The sequence below is a fragment of the Psammomys obesus genome, unplaced genomic scaffold (genome assembly GCF_907164565.1).
Source record: "Psammomys obesus unplaced genomic scaffold, mPsaObe1.curated_primary_1811, whole genome shotgun sequence".
Lineage (NCBI taxonomy): Eukaryota > Metazoa > Chordata > Mammalia > Rodentia > Muridae > Psammomys > Psammomys obesus.
Window position 1 is genome coordinate 1449817 of NW_026592481.1, and position 14320 is coordinate 1464136.

The following is a 14320-nucleotide window of genomic DNA, read 5'->3' on the forward strand; positions in this document are numbered from 1 at the left end:
GCAGGTCACAACTGCTCATAACTTCAGTTCCAGGAGATCTGATGTACTCTTCTCACCTCCAAGGCCACCAGACAGGCAATTGATGCACATAAGTACATGTGGGCACTCATACATATGCATAAAAGTTTTCTTTATTATTATTATTATTATTATTATTATTATTATTATTATTATTCTGTTGTTGTATGTAGCCCTGGATGTCCTGGAATTTGATATGTAGAAACCTTTTCTTTCTCTTTTTTAAAAATACTACACAGTTTATAAATGTTTTGTTATTAGATTTTTTTGAGAAAGGGTTTCATGTAATCCAGGCTTATTTTATATGTATTATGTAACCAAAATGGTCTTGAACTTCTTATTCCTTTTATTAGCCTCCTATGTGGTGCAACTACAAGCATATCCCATGTCCCATCACACCTGATTATGCAGTTATAGTGCTTGAACCCTGCGCTTTTTGCATGCTAGGCAAGCACCTGTCAACTGAATGGTACCCCAGCTCATCCTTTTAGAACATTAAATAATATTAGAAAGTATAATATGCTAAGAATGGAAAAGTTCTAAAACAAGTATTTATTTGAATATAAATCACCCTCTTAGCTATTTATAATAGTGATCATTTGTTACATTTCTTGCCCTTGAATTTATTAAAATATGATTAATGAATGCTGTCATAGTTGCTTTTTTATTGCTTTGAAAAGACATCATGAAGAAGAAGAAAGCTTTTAATAAGGGGCCTACAGTTCCATAGGGTGAGTCCATGACCATTGTGGAGGCTGAGAGAGAGAGAGAGAGAGAGAGGAGAATGGAGAATGGCAGGGGCATTTCAAACCTCAAAGCCCAACCCCAGTGACACACTTCTTCCAAAAATGCCACACCTCTTCTTCCTTCCCAAACAGTTCCACCAACTGAGAACTAACTATTCAAATCTATAAGCCAATGGGGGCTGTTCTCATTCAAACCACCGCCAATGCCTACTATTGAGCCATGCAAACATAGGAGACAGTTTAGTACAGATTGCTGTTTTCCTTTGAGTCATGCACACACAGATTCTTTGCCATTGTGTAATTGATAGCCTAGTTCCTTCACCATTACACACATCCTCCACCAGACACTACACCTGGCAACTTTAGCATACCCTCCACCTTCCATCTGTATCAGCTACATGTACTTTCATCCCTGAATAGTGCTGGGAGTCCATAACTTCCCACCTTAGAAGACAGGAAACTATGGCAACCAATTGTCTCAGGTTGCTCAGGATTGAAGAGTTTCCAGAGATATTAGACCTCCACTTTTAAGATGGAGAAGAAGTCCCACGCAAACCCAAATGAGTTGACCACTCAATAGAGGAAGCTAGAGAAGCAACTTTCTATCATTCCCTCATCGGAACCACAGTCATCAGTGGGTCTAACTATTTCAAGTTAATGTAGAATGATAAAATTGCTGGGGCACTGATAATTATCTTCCTTTACATGAGTTTTACAGAGACATTTAAGTTTCACAGAAGTCCATTTGTAATGACATTTGTCATGAAGTCACAATGTGCTTATAGCATGTCAGGACAAGACTCCAGATTGCCACATTCCTAGTTGAAGCCATTTCCCACTGCTTTCCTTTTTGGGGCATTCTCATTTCCCATTTTATCATGCTCTTAAGGTGTAAAATGAATTCAGCTCGTCTATCTTTTTGCCAAAGAACTCAACTGGGCACCACTTTCAACTGTATTTCTGATAGGATGGTGACAGCAGGCTAGAGTACAACCAGCTTATGCAAGACCTCAGTGGAGCAGTGCCTCCATGGTTACCAGGCATTTATCCCATCCCTACCTGTTATTTCTGCACACCCACATGTGGGGCTGTTGCCCACATGCAGGTATTTGTTATTGCTTCAGTGTTAACTTTGGCTCAGACAGGCATATGCAAAGACCCTGTACGTACTCCTTTTACAGTTGTAGGCAAGGAGATTGTATCACCCTTTATGCTGAACATCGGCAAAACTCGGGAGTGTCTTGTACCCATTTGAGTGGCATACTTAAAATGGCAACTCTACAATTTGAAGTTAGTATATAAGCTGATCATTTGTCCGTGCAAGCTCAAGTATCCTGCTATCACTCTGATTTATCCCTTTGAGACAGTATCTCTCATTGAATATGGACCTAGGCTGGCAGGAAGCAAGCCCCACCAACCTACCTGTATCCATTCCTCAGAGTGCTGGGGTTTACAGGTATGTGAATGGCCACATCTGGCTTTTTATGTATGAGCTGGGATTTGAATTTCGGAGCCCATACTTGCAGAGCAAGCAGTCTTATGTGCTGAGCCATCTCCCTAGGCTCACAAACTGATCAGTTCTAAGTGGTCTGTTGGCATGCAGCCAATTTAGATGAAATATATGACTCTACCCTGAGCTCCATCTACACTGGCTACTCTCCTTCAAATGCATCATGAACTAATTTGTGCTGGAAGATGGCTGCTGCATTTCGGAAAATTCTATGGTGAATTACCAACTCTAGCAGTGGTCCCTTCTCTAAGCCCTGTGTGGAACCTGATTGGAGTCAATGCTCCAAATTCCTTGGCCTTCATCTTTCCCCCACTTGGCCTGGTGCCTGTAGCTCATGGGCAGATCAGAGAGTCCTTATATAAGAAATGAAATACCTCCCAAATGTGACAGCATTTTTAGGTGCCATTGTAAAACTGGCGTGTTGTTTCCACCTCTATTTTACATCACTCTTCCTTTTTTAAGTAATCCTATCATGTTCTTTCTCACTGTTTCTTCAGACAGACCTGGTGACAATTCTTTATATTGCATGCTGATTTTGTTTTTTGAGAGATCAACCCACAGTGTAGCCTTGGTTGTCCTGGATCTCACTATGTAGACCAATCTGGTCTTGAACTTTATAGAGATCTACCTGCCTTTGTCTGTTGAGTGCTGAGACTAAAGGCATGTGCCACCATGCCTGGTTTTATGGTGATTTTAAGGCCTTTGTTTGTCAATCTCAGTGTTTTCCATACTTTAAAGCTGAGTTTCTCTACAAGAAAATAATTGTGTACATATCTTGTCCAGAGAAATGGCACAGTCTGTAAAGTGCTTGCTGCACAAAAGCATGAGGACCTGAGTTTGTGTTCCCAGGACCCATGTAAAATTCTGGGTGTGGCAGTAGCCTCCTGTAATCCCAGTGCTGGAGACAGTAAAATTCCTGGAGCTCACTGGCCAGCTATTCTTGCCAAACCATTGAGTTCTAAGTTCAGTGAGAGATGCTGTTTCAAAAAAAAAAAAAAAAAAATGAGGCAGAGAAGAATCAAGGAAGATACCCAATTTAAGCTCTGGCATTAGTACCCATGTTTGCACACATGAACATGTACAGACACACACACACACACACACACACACACACACACACACACACACAAGCAAAATTCAAGGCATCACTGAATGGGTTTGGAAGAAGATGTTCTAAAGAGACAGGACTTCTTTAAAACAAAGCACATGAAAAACTTTTATGCAGCCTGTACTTCAGTTGGGACTGCTCCAATAGATGGATACCTAATTTCATTACTTTGATGCATAATACATTGTAGCTATTTATGGATGTATGTGTGTAGGGGAGGCGGTGGGCATTTGTACGCCACAGTTCTGTGTGGTAGTCAGAACAACTCTCTCCTTCCACAATGTCAGTCTCAGGGACTGAACTCAGGTAAGCTTAGTGCCAGGTACCATCTCACCAGCCCCGGTGTTTACTTTGAAAGGTACTATCTAAAATTATCAACTTAGATGTGCTATGTGGAGCAACAATGATGCCTTTGTGAAAGATGATATCTAATGAGTCCTTCACAAAGAAAAGGCTTTAAAACGGTGATGGGTATACTTTAATTAACTTCTGGCTTTCCTTTAATTTCATAAACTGGATCTTAATCATATAGTAGCAAACATTTTCAGGTACTTCATCAGCAGGTCACTTCAGTAAAAACGAGTTATTCTGAAATGATAATATAAACTATGAAACAAAGTAGTCAGCATGATTTTATTGAAATGTCTTCATAAATGTCATGGGATCTCAAAATTCTCTGGTCTCTAAAACCTGAGCAAGCACTGCAAAGAATATACTCCTGAATTTAATTAACATTGTATCTAACAAAGGAAAAATAGCATATGAATATCTATCAGTAGACTAATGAAATTTCGGTGGAGGCTAAACAACTTTGGTACATTCACGTCTTCTTGGTTCCCACTTTTGGGTAGATATATGCCTAACCTACCCTCATTTCATAGAATTGGACAAAGCTGATCGATTTCATGATTCCCCTTATGTTTTTGTTGTTGTTGTTGTTTTGTTTTACCACAAGGAGCAAGGAACAAGAAAGTTCTGGTTTTAGGCTGCTCATGAGGCAGCCTTCATCATTCTGGCCAAACTGAAATCAACCAATACTTAAAATCTGTGTTTTATTTTTACTGTGTAAGTCTCAGTCCAATCTAATTAGTTCATAAATTTATTCAGAGGTACTTTAAAATACTGACTCAGGTCAAGTAAAGACAGAAACTATCAGTTTCAGTGAACAGCCAGGTAGATTTTTTTGTTTTTTAGGGTGGGGGTTAAAGTCTGAAGACCATTATTTTAAGATTCACTGTAACACATTTAAGCTTTAAATATCTTAGATTTAATAATTATCAACTAGTTTTTGTCATGCCAACACTTTGGGACACGTGCACACATATATCAATCTGTCTCCATGTGGGTGTGCACAAGTGTGTCTTCATTCTGCATAGGCATAACACCTAGGAAATATAAACATCACACATTTATCAAAAATAACAGTTGTATAGTGTCAAACAGAGTTTTGACACATGTCTAGCCAAGACTTTATAAATAGTCTGTACCACAGAGTTAAACATCCCAGGTGATGGGACCGCTTTCTCCAGAAAAGTTACAAATACAGTACTGTCAAAATGCCCATTTCTATAACAACATAAACAATACTTACTTTTTAACTTTGCTTTGACTTTTGCTGCTCTGAAGTCTGATATTCTAGAGTGCGGGTCAAGCATGCTATTCAGCTGGGTAGGATTTTCTACCTGTGGCATTTAGGACTGGTTTTTGGTTGTTTTTGTTTTATGACACACACTATCAACTCTATACCCCAGGCTGAGCTGGAACTCACCATGTAGCATAGGCTGGCCTCAAGCTTGTGGTAATCTTCCTGATTAAGTTTTCTGAGAGATGGTACTACAGGCACGAACACCTTGTTAAAGATCATTTTTATCAAGAATGCAATCAGTGAAATTCTTCTTCACAATGCTTTTTGAACCCTTTTTGAAGATTATTTTAATGGAACAACTATTTCCTTTTGAGTTCATTGTTTTGCAGGCATCATCTACAGCTACATCTTAACAGCTTTACAGAGGATAACCAGTCATTAGAGAGTTAGTGCTTCTAATTACAAAAGGCTAAGGACATTTAATTCAAGTTAATTAAGCAGTGTTTGAATAAATTCATTTGGTAGCACTCTGAAAACATCTCCATTTTATTTATGCAAAAGAAACAAAACAATAATCAGCTTAAAAATGTGAGAGTTCAAAGAGTCTTTCTTTTGGTGCAGAAGAAGAAATTATTGGGGAAAATGCAAAGTAAAGGTTATTGCTGAAGACTGAGAATAAGATGATAGTATATGAGCTGCATCCTAGAGTAATTCACTGTGGCCATGAAATCATTAAATACATCCTAATGTGGCACCCAAATCATAGTGCTCACTGATCATAAATTGCGAGTTTCATTTAGGTTAAGAGTTATGACAAATCCTCAAAGTGGTGATTAAAAATGATACAACCTTATATTGTTTTCAATATATCTAATATCTATTTAGAAAGTCAGTATGTCAGTGACCATCTTAGGCTCAATAAAATTCAGTCCCAATTAAGGACAATAATAAAATAAACCCATTTATCATTTTTAAAAAAGAAACAAAAATTCAAAATGCGTGATAGTATAAATTTTCCAAGGTTCACTCTGAAGTAAAGGCTATTTTGGATTTTCTCCAAATGTCCACTGGCATTATCATTATGTATTTACACAGAGGTTTTTATCGGCAGTCACCTTTGGCAACCTCAAAATATATGTATGACGGATTTCCACAGTGCAATTTTAGACTTAAAAGTTGTTGCCTCAAAGTACTAAGAAAGAATGAGGAAAAATATTTCTAATTAATATCAGCTTACTTAAAGACCAAATAACTACCACCTTCCTCTGGCCCTACCCTCTACAAACTGGAAAGAAGTAGTCTTGAGCGTTAGAAGGGAAGACAAGGAATCTCATAGATAGGATGCTTTTGCCAGTCATCATCCTAGAATTGCTGAGTCCTAACGCTAAGACAGCAGGCAGAGAAAGACTGTGAGAAGTTAGAGGAGGCTTGCTCCTCTGTATCCCAATCCGGTCTATAGTGGGACGTGGCTGAACAGGTAGGACACGGATTCTCCATTGTGGGTTCTTCGAATGGCCTCAGCCAGGATCATTGAAATGTCAATCACCTGAATAACAAGGGGGTGGGGGGAGAAAGACGGGAGTCAATTCTATTTCTTTAAAAGCTGAAAATTCAGAAAGCCTAGAAATGTTTTCTCTAGGTCACAGATGCTATGTTTTCGTCAAACTCCTTCAACCATTTCTTTGGGGAAAGACAAACAACTGTGGGTTTTATCTCCAAAGACATCACAAACAGCCAAGCTGACTACTATCAGTTCTTGGGAAGATTTTCAGTGTAGATACTCAGGGCTGCTTTACCCACAGATGGTCCCTTCTTGGGACACTGTTTAAAAATTAGTTTTCTATATTCACTGGCAGAGGCTTTTTTCTACTCTTTTTACAAAATATAACAACCATAACCTTTTGTTTAAGTTACAACTTTCATTTTACTTAAGTTTTTACTATAATCCCTGCAGCCATGTATAAAACATGGCAATGTTTTTCATAAAATATTATATAGCAAATCCTATACAACCTATCTTTCTACTTGGCTTTGTTTCAATTTGAAATACTCACCAGTGTTTTTAAAATTCTTTTCTTTCCAACACCACTATCATTACCACCCCCCCCCACCATCATCATTATTAAATGTGTTTGTGGGGTGGGGGAGAGATGTGTGTGTGGGGGGGGTGGGAGGTGGGCACACATATGCCAAAGCATGCATATGGAGGTCAGAAGATTTTGTGGAGTCCATTTTCTCTTTTTCTGCCTTTAAGTGGGCTCCAGGGATGAAACTCAGATCACCAGGCTTGTGTAGAAGTGCTTGCCTGCTGAGTCAGCTCACTGGTCGCAGAAAGTTAAAAACAGTGTGTGTCTGTCATGATAAAAGCATAACCATGATCATTTAACCCTGGGGTCAGCAAACTACTTTTGCTGTAAAATACCATAAAGTTAATGGTTTTGGTTTACTTCTGAATCAAACATTCAGTTCTCCATTGTGGTGCAAAGGCAGTCAAAGGTAGTCATAGGCAACATAAGGGTAAAAACAGAGTATGTGTCAGTAAAAACCTTATTTAAAATAGACTTGGGCTAGACTTGGCCTTTGGGCAGCAGTCATTAAAGTATTGTTGATCATGGATAAAAACATAAGGGACCACTGTTCTGACTATTTCCTTGTATTCAAATGACCTCTTTTTTTTTTTTCTCAGCATGATCAGAAATCATGAAGAGCACCACTGTGTGCCATCTTGATGTTCACTGAGGGAACCAGGGCCTCCAAAAACACAATGAGTGGCTAGGGGTCAGTGGAAGAGAAATTCGAAATAGAAGCTGCAGTGGTGTTGACTGACTACTATTAATTCTCTGGTAATCTGTGGGCACATAGCTGGGAGGGTAAGAAGAATTGAGGTCTCCCGATATGATGAGGATAGCCTGCTGCTTCATATGCTCCATATTTAGGGGACTATATATCTAGGGGTAGAGTTGTTGGGCTAGACCATAAGTATATTCTTAACTTTTGATTTTTAGTGTTGGCCATGCTAGGCAGGTGCTGTAACAAGCTATTTCCCCAACTCTCTTGATGTTTTATATTGTGATTTTGTTTATTTGCTATTTCTTTTGTTCTTCTCTGTCTATCCACTGAGACATCTCATTGGTGCCATATGCTATTTTTGTTTGTTTGCGAGACAAGATTATGTGTAGCTTGGGCTGGTCTCATGATAACCCTGCCTCTACTTTCTAAGTACCACCATACATAGATATTTTCCTGTTCCTTTTTTAAATTCTTTTTTTCATAGATAATGTCTCATCCCTCCTAGGGTGGCTTTGAATTTAAGATGACCTTGAGTGTTTAATCTTTCTGCATCCAAATCAAGTGCAGGGATTGTAGGTGTGCACCACCATGACTACTTTATTCAGTGCTGGGTCGGGAGCACTCATGCATGTTATGCAAGCACTCAACCAACAGTAATGCATCTTCAGCTTCCTTTCCTCCCCTCCATTTTCTTCCTTCCTTTCTTCATTTATTTTTTCATTTGCTATTTCCAAATAGTGCCATTAACCTCTTGATTCTGGCCTTTCTCAGGGAACTAACATGACTGATAATCTACTGTAACAAGCAACTTCTGTCTCTGCTAGCATCTGCTTAGCAAACAGAAGGCTGGATGTTACTTCAGAGTCAGAAGCAGGTGCCGTGGTGCACCGTTCTGCCTAGGTGCCTAGTACCTGAATCTTGGAGCAGTGTTGTATTTTGTCGTCTTGTGGAATTGTGTTGGTGACAACAACAGCTTCAAAGGGAGCATTATTAATTCTGGAAATAGCTGGCCCAGAGAAGATTCCATGGGTAAGGATAGCATAAATTTTGGTGGCACCCGCTGACAGTAACCTGCAAAATAGAAGACAGAAAGTTACCAGTGGTATTGCACATGTGTAACTATAGCATTAGGGAGGCCAAGACAGGAAGACTTAAGTTCAACACAAGCCAGACCTACTAAGCAAGGCCCCTCCTCAAAAAAATTAAGTGCTCACAAATATTAAAATATTCTTGAAATACTCTACCTTGTCTCAATATGACAAATGAAAAGTGTGTCCTATAAAAGAAAAGATGGAACAAAATCCATTTGAATTTATTATCCCAAACTAGGATATTTTAAATGTATGTGTTTGCAAAATTCTTTTTGTTCCATTAAATCAAGGATTATCGACCTTGTCATTTATATCTACATAATTATTTCTCATAGGGGTTATCTTGTCCATTGTAGGAAAATTCAGTAACATCCTTGGTCCACATACTAGCAACATTCCCATGTCCTTAATTGTGACAACCAACAATATCTTTAGACATTGTCAAATATTGTCCAGGGAACAATCTATCCCATGTTGAGAACCAATAGTACTAAAACATATAATATGCAATCAAGTCAGAATATTACCAGTGAGACAGTGAGAGCATCTCAAACTGTATTCCACAGCCATGTGTGGCAAGGAAGTCAGGGAGGTTCTTATCCTGACAAGTATTCCCCTGTAGCCTCTAGAAAGACACATGACTTATGAGGCTAGCAGAAATGTTGAGCTGAAGGAAACAAGGGTACAAACAAGTGAAAACAAACAAACACACAAACAAACCAAACACCATGTCTTTCTGGGCCTGATTTCTAGAGAAGCACATTTTCTGACCCTTTTGAAATGACCTGAAAGTCCAACCTGGAAAAAAAGCCCAAGGCTTTTGGTTGTGGGTGGTGTTTGTGTTTTCTATCAGGGAAATGGGACTAGAAAAAAAAATAAGCCTAAAATCTCCTTTGGCCTACTGTCAAGTCACCAACAATAATTAAGACAAATAGGCTAAATTTCAAATAGTGGATGTTCACTGTGTAAGTGTACTTGCCACCAAACCTTACAAGCTGAGTTTGATCTCTGTGATTTATAGTGAAACAGGAGAATTGACTCACAAAATTGTCCTCTGACTTGTACCATAGCTGTCCACTACTGTACCACAAAAGTTGCCCACTACTGTACCATAGGATGCATGCATTCCCAAAATGTATGCACACATACACACACATGCAAGCACATACACACAACTAAATAAATAAAATAATATTTTAAAGGGATGTTTTTATTTCCTAAGGAGATGTTTTCTTGTCATGTTCCCTGGACCACCCCACGTACTTATCTGCAGCATGGCAGATGGTACCACACGTGTCAGCCATGTCGTCCACCAGGATGGCCACCCGATCCTTCACATCACCCACCAGAACCATCCGGTCCACTTCATTTGCTTTCTTTCTCTCCTTGTGAATCAAAGCAAAGTCCACATTCAGTCTGTCTGCAATTGATGTAACCCTTTGGAAAGAAGCAAAGGAACATATTAACAGAGTCAATCTAAGAATTTATTACTGGGCACTAGGCTGGGGAAATAGCCTGATTGTAAAATGTTTCCCCTGTAAGAGTAGGACCTGAGTTCAATCTCTAGAACTCATGTTTAAAAGGCCAGGAACAGTCCACTTTTGACACACCTCAAACCCAACGTTAAGGAATGAGTCTCAACTTTACAAATTTACTAGTGACAATTTTACTTTAGTTTCCTTGAAAGAAAACCATAACATCTGTTTGAATCCCAGACAGAGAGAAAGCTATAGATTCTGCCATTCTTTTAAGACCTTCTTCTAGGAAAAGCCAACTGTTTCTTTATTTAAAACAAAAAATAAAAACCAAAAGCAGCCTTTCCCTGTTGCCAGCTGCACCCAGTGAGCAACAGCATCTTCTGAGAGGCAGACCTGGTTATGGTCCTAGGTCTAAGAAACACTGTAAACAAAATGAAGAATCTGGTATATGATGAATTTTGACATCCACGCCATATTTTACCAAAGCAAAACTACTATTTTTTTCAAACACAACTGTCCATAAAATTTGCAAAATAAAGCCAAGATACCTAACTCTGCACTTTAAGGTTCCTGGTTACTCTGCCTTGGTGACCTGCAGAGTGACTCTCCACAGTATGTGTTTATATAGTTCTGTTGGGGACATATAATTTATGTTTTCTAAACTATGCATCTTTGTCTCTGTTGATATAAATATTTTAATGCAATTTTTAAAAGTTATAACAAAATTCTGCCCTTGGAAAACAGCATTTCCAGCGATAAGTTGTTGTTGTGAACTGTGTCCTTGCCCCTGAGCTCTCATTCTTCCGTCACAGAGACTACTACAACTTCTATGTTCAAATAAAGTGTGTTGTTCTTGAGCTTTAAAAAACGAAAAAAAAAAAAAAAAAGCTAGGAATGATGGCACATGCTTGTAATTCTAGCACTGAGGAGACAGAAATAGCCACATCCCTGGGTCATGCTGGGGAGTCATGCTAGCCTATTTAGTGAACTCCAGGAAGGCCCTCACTGAGAAACCCTGTCACAGGATGTTCATTAGCAAGTATGAGTCCCTGAGTTCCATCCCTAGTGCACAAATACACACACACACACACACACACACACACACACACACACACACACACAAACACACACACCCACACACACACACACAACTTGTTTTTGAAAAACACAGTAATACAGTTTAGGCATACAACAAGGAACCACACTCAAGATAATGAAAAGGATTGGGCCATGCTTGTGACACCAGGCATAGTTGAGACTATACACCACATGATCCACATGGAAGAACACACATGTGCACAGTCCCTATGGTTACAAAATGGCTAAATTTTTCTTCATTCTAACTTTCAAATTTTTGATAGTAGATGATCAAAGAGCATATAATCAGAAAAAGGTTACATATTAAGGACCCATTTTTATCTACCTCTCATAACCCTTTATAGTTTTATTTAATATGTATGTGCATACACACATACATGCATGCAAACATATCTACTCTAGGGGTAGTTCTTTCTTTCTTTCTTTCTTTCTTTCTTTCTTTCTTTCTTTCTTTCTTTCTTTCTTTCTTTCTTTCTTTCTTATTATTAGTTACTTTTTATTAACTCTGTATCCCAGCTGTATCCAAACCCCTCATTCCCTCCCAATCCCACCCTCCCTCTCTCATCTCCTCCCCGCCCCCTTCCAAGTCCACTGATAGGGGAGGACCCCTCTCCTTCCTTCTGCTCTTTGTCTATCAGGAGTGGCTGCATTCTCATCTTCTGTGGCCTAGTAAGGCTGCTCCCTCCTCAGGAAAAGGTGATCAAAGAGCAGACCAATCAGATTATGTCAGAGGCAGTCCCTATTCCCATTACTATGGAAGCCACTTGGACACTGAACTACCATGGGCTACATCTGTGCAGGTGTTCTAGGTTATCTCCATGCATGGTACTTGGCTGGAGTATGAGAGTCTGGAAAGACCCCTGTGTTCAAATTTTTTTGGTTCTGTTGCTCTCCATGTGGAGCTCCTGCCCTCTCCAGATGTTACCATTTCCCACTTCTTTCAGAAGATTCCATTCACTCTGCCCAACATTTGACCATAAGTCTCAGCATCTGCTTTGATAGTCTGCAGGGCAGAGCCTTTCAGAGGCCCTCTGTTGCAGGTTCCTAACTTGCAGAAAGACACACAAAGTATATACTCACTCATACAGACATATAATATAGGATAAATCTACTAAAATCTGTACATCTAAAGAAACTAATCAAAAGGGAGGACCCTGACTAAAATGCTCAATCCCCATCCCGAAAGGCAAAGAGAATAGACATCAGAAGAAGAAGAAAACAGGATATTTCTTAATCTATGTTCCTCATCAATTCAATTAAGCTTCATGTACTACTCAAGAGTGACCTCCTGTGGCAAGACAAAGCTTTACTTGGAGAGATTTAGCCCCAAAGCTTTCTCTAGAACATCAGACTTAGATTTCCCAGATAGATATTTTTTCCAGTGAAATATGACTTTGCATTAAGCAAAGAAAACAACTATTTCATCAACTATATATAGCAACACTACCTGCTAGAGTTTTCCAGTGGGACTTTCAGTTAGAGAACAGCCCAGACCAACACATGATGATGACAAGAAGGTATAGCAGACAAGATAAAGACAAAGGAGGTGACAGAAATTCCTACATGTGTATCCCTAAGATCCTGGCTTTCCTAGCAGAGGGAACGGGAACAAGGGTAGCTAGATGAAAGTGTTCTGAGGACTTCTAAACAAAAGAACAGTTTAAACTTGGTCACTTGCTTACTCTGGTTCTCTCTCTCTCCCCCTGCCTCCCTCCCTCTATCCCTCCCCTGTGTGTGTGTGTGTGTGCCTATGCATGTGTGTGTGATGTAGTATATGTATACAAGTGTATGTAGGTATATATGCCCAGAGGCTAGAGATAGCCATTAAATTTATTTCTCTATCAGTTTCTACCTAATACTTTGAAGCTGGGTCTTTTCACTGAACCTGGAGCTAGGTTGTCAATCAGCAAGCCTCACTGATCATTTTGTAGCTAATCCTCACTGTGCTAAGGTTACAGTGGCCATCCATGGCTTTTTTAGACAGGCCTTGGAAATTTGAACTCAGGTGTTCATGCTTGAGTAGAAAGAGGGCTTACCCCCTCAGCATCTCCAAAGCCGCCTTCTGTAATTTTTAAAAGTAGGAGCTGTCAAGTAGATAGAAGAACTTAATACGTAATAAAAGATGTTGTTTCAAACCAATAGAGAGAGGATGGATAATTCAATAGTTCCAGAATGACTAGATAGCTGGTAGAAGAGAGAGAAAATTAGATTTTTATTTTACTTTTTATTTCCCAATAAACGTCAAATGCAAGAAAAATCAGAACATTAAAAGAGAAAAAGAGATCTTTAAAAATATCCAAAATCACAAGAGAAGAAAAAAATTAAGAGAAAGGCAAGTGCTTCATAAGCCCAGAAGCCAGAATGTGAAGCAAGCATAACAGTAAGATGGTTTTCAGAGCCCATCATCGACTGAGCATATAAAAAGAGGAGGACATTAAAAACCAGGGGAAATACCTGAGACTCTCATGAAAGGCAGAGCTGTAATAGCCCACCTTTGCCAATCCACAGGTAGAAGTCTCAAGGCAAGACAACAACTTTTTTTTTTTTTTTCATGGAAAAACCATCATGTTATAAAGGATGACTGCCTTCACTCACAACAACCCGAATTTACAGGACGACATACCATAAGTCACCTGATAACTGATATGAGCAAGGCTGGGTACCAAGACACTAGCAGCCGCACTGGCCAATGCCACTGGGAATGTTTTTTTTTTTTTTCTGAAAGAGCCACTTTGGACACTGTCCACCAAAACTCAAAGGGCTTATACCTTTGGTTTAGAAGTTCGACTTTTAGGAATGCATCTTACTTAGACAAGGATGCAAAATGTCAAAGCAAGTCTACTGCTTCTGGACTCTACAAACTACAATGTCTATGAGTTAGTAGCAAGGAGTCATG

The 14320-nt window shown here is 39.2% G+C and overlaps 1 protein-coding gene across 1 annotated transcript in view; it reads right to left on the bottom strand.

Annotated features, from left to right (window-relative positions):
* Positions 1-5445: 5445 nt before the first annotated feature.
* The window catches only part of Prps2 (phosphoribosyl pyrophosphate synthetase 2), a 44537-nt gene continuing 35662 nt past the window's right edge, over positions 5446-14320 (bottom strand). Inside the window, exons 5-7 of the mRNA XM_055613370.1 lie at positions 10112-10285; positions 8669-8828; positions 5446-6513 (exon numbers count right to left, since the gene is read on the bottom strand). Of these exons, the coding sequence (XP_055469345.1) occupies positions 6421-6513; positions 8669-8828; positions 10112-10285 (427 nt within the window). The 3' untranslated portion in view covers positions 5446-6420. The remainder of the gene's footprint in view (positions 6514-8668; positions 8829-10111; positions 10286-14320) is intronic.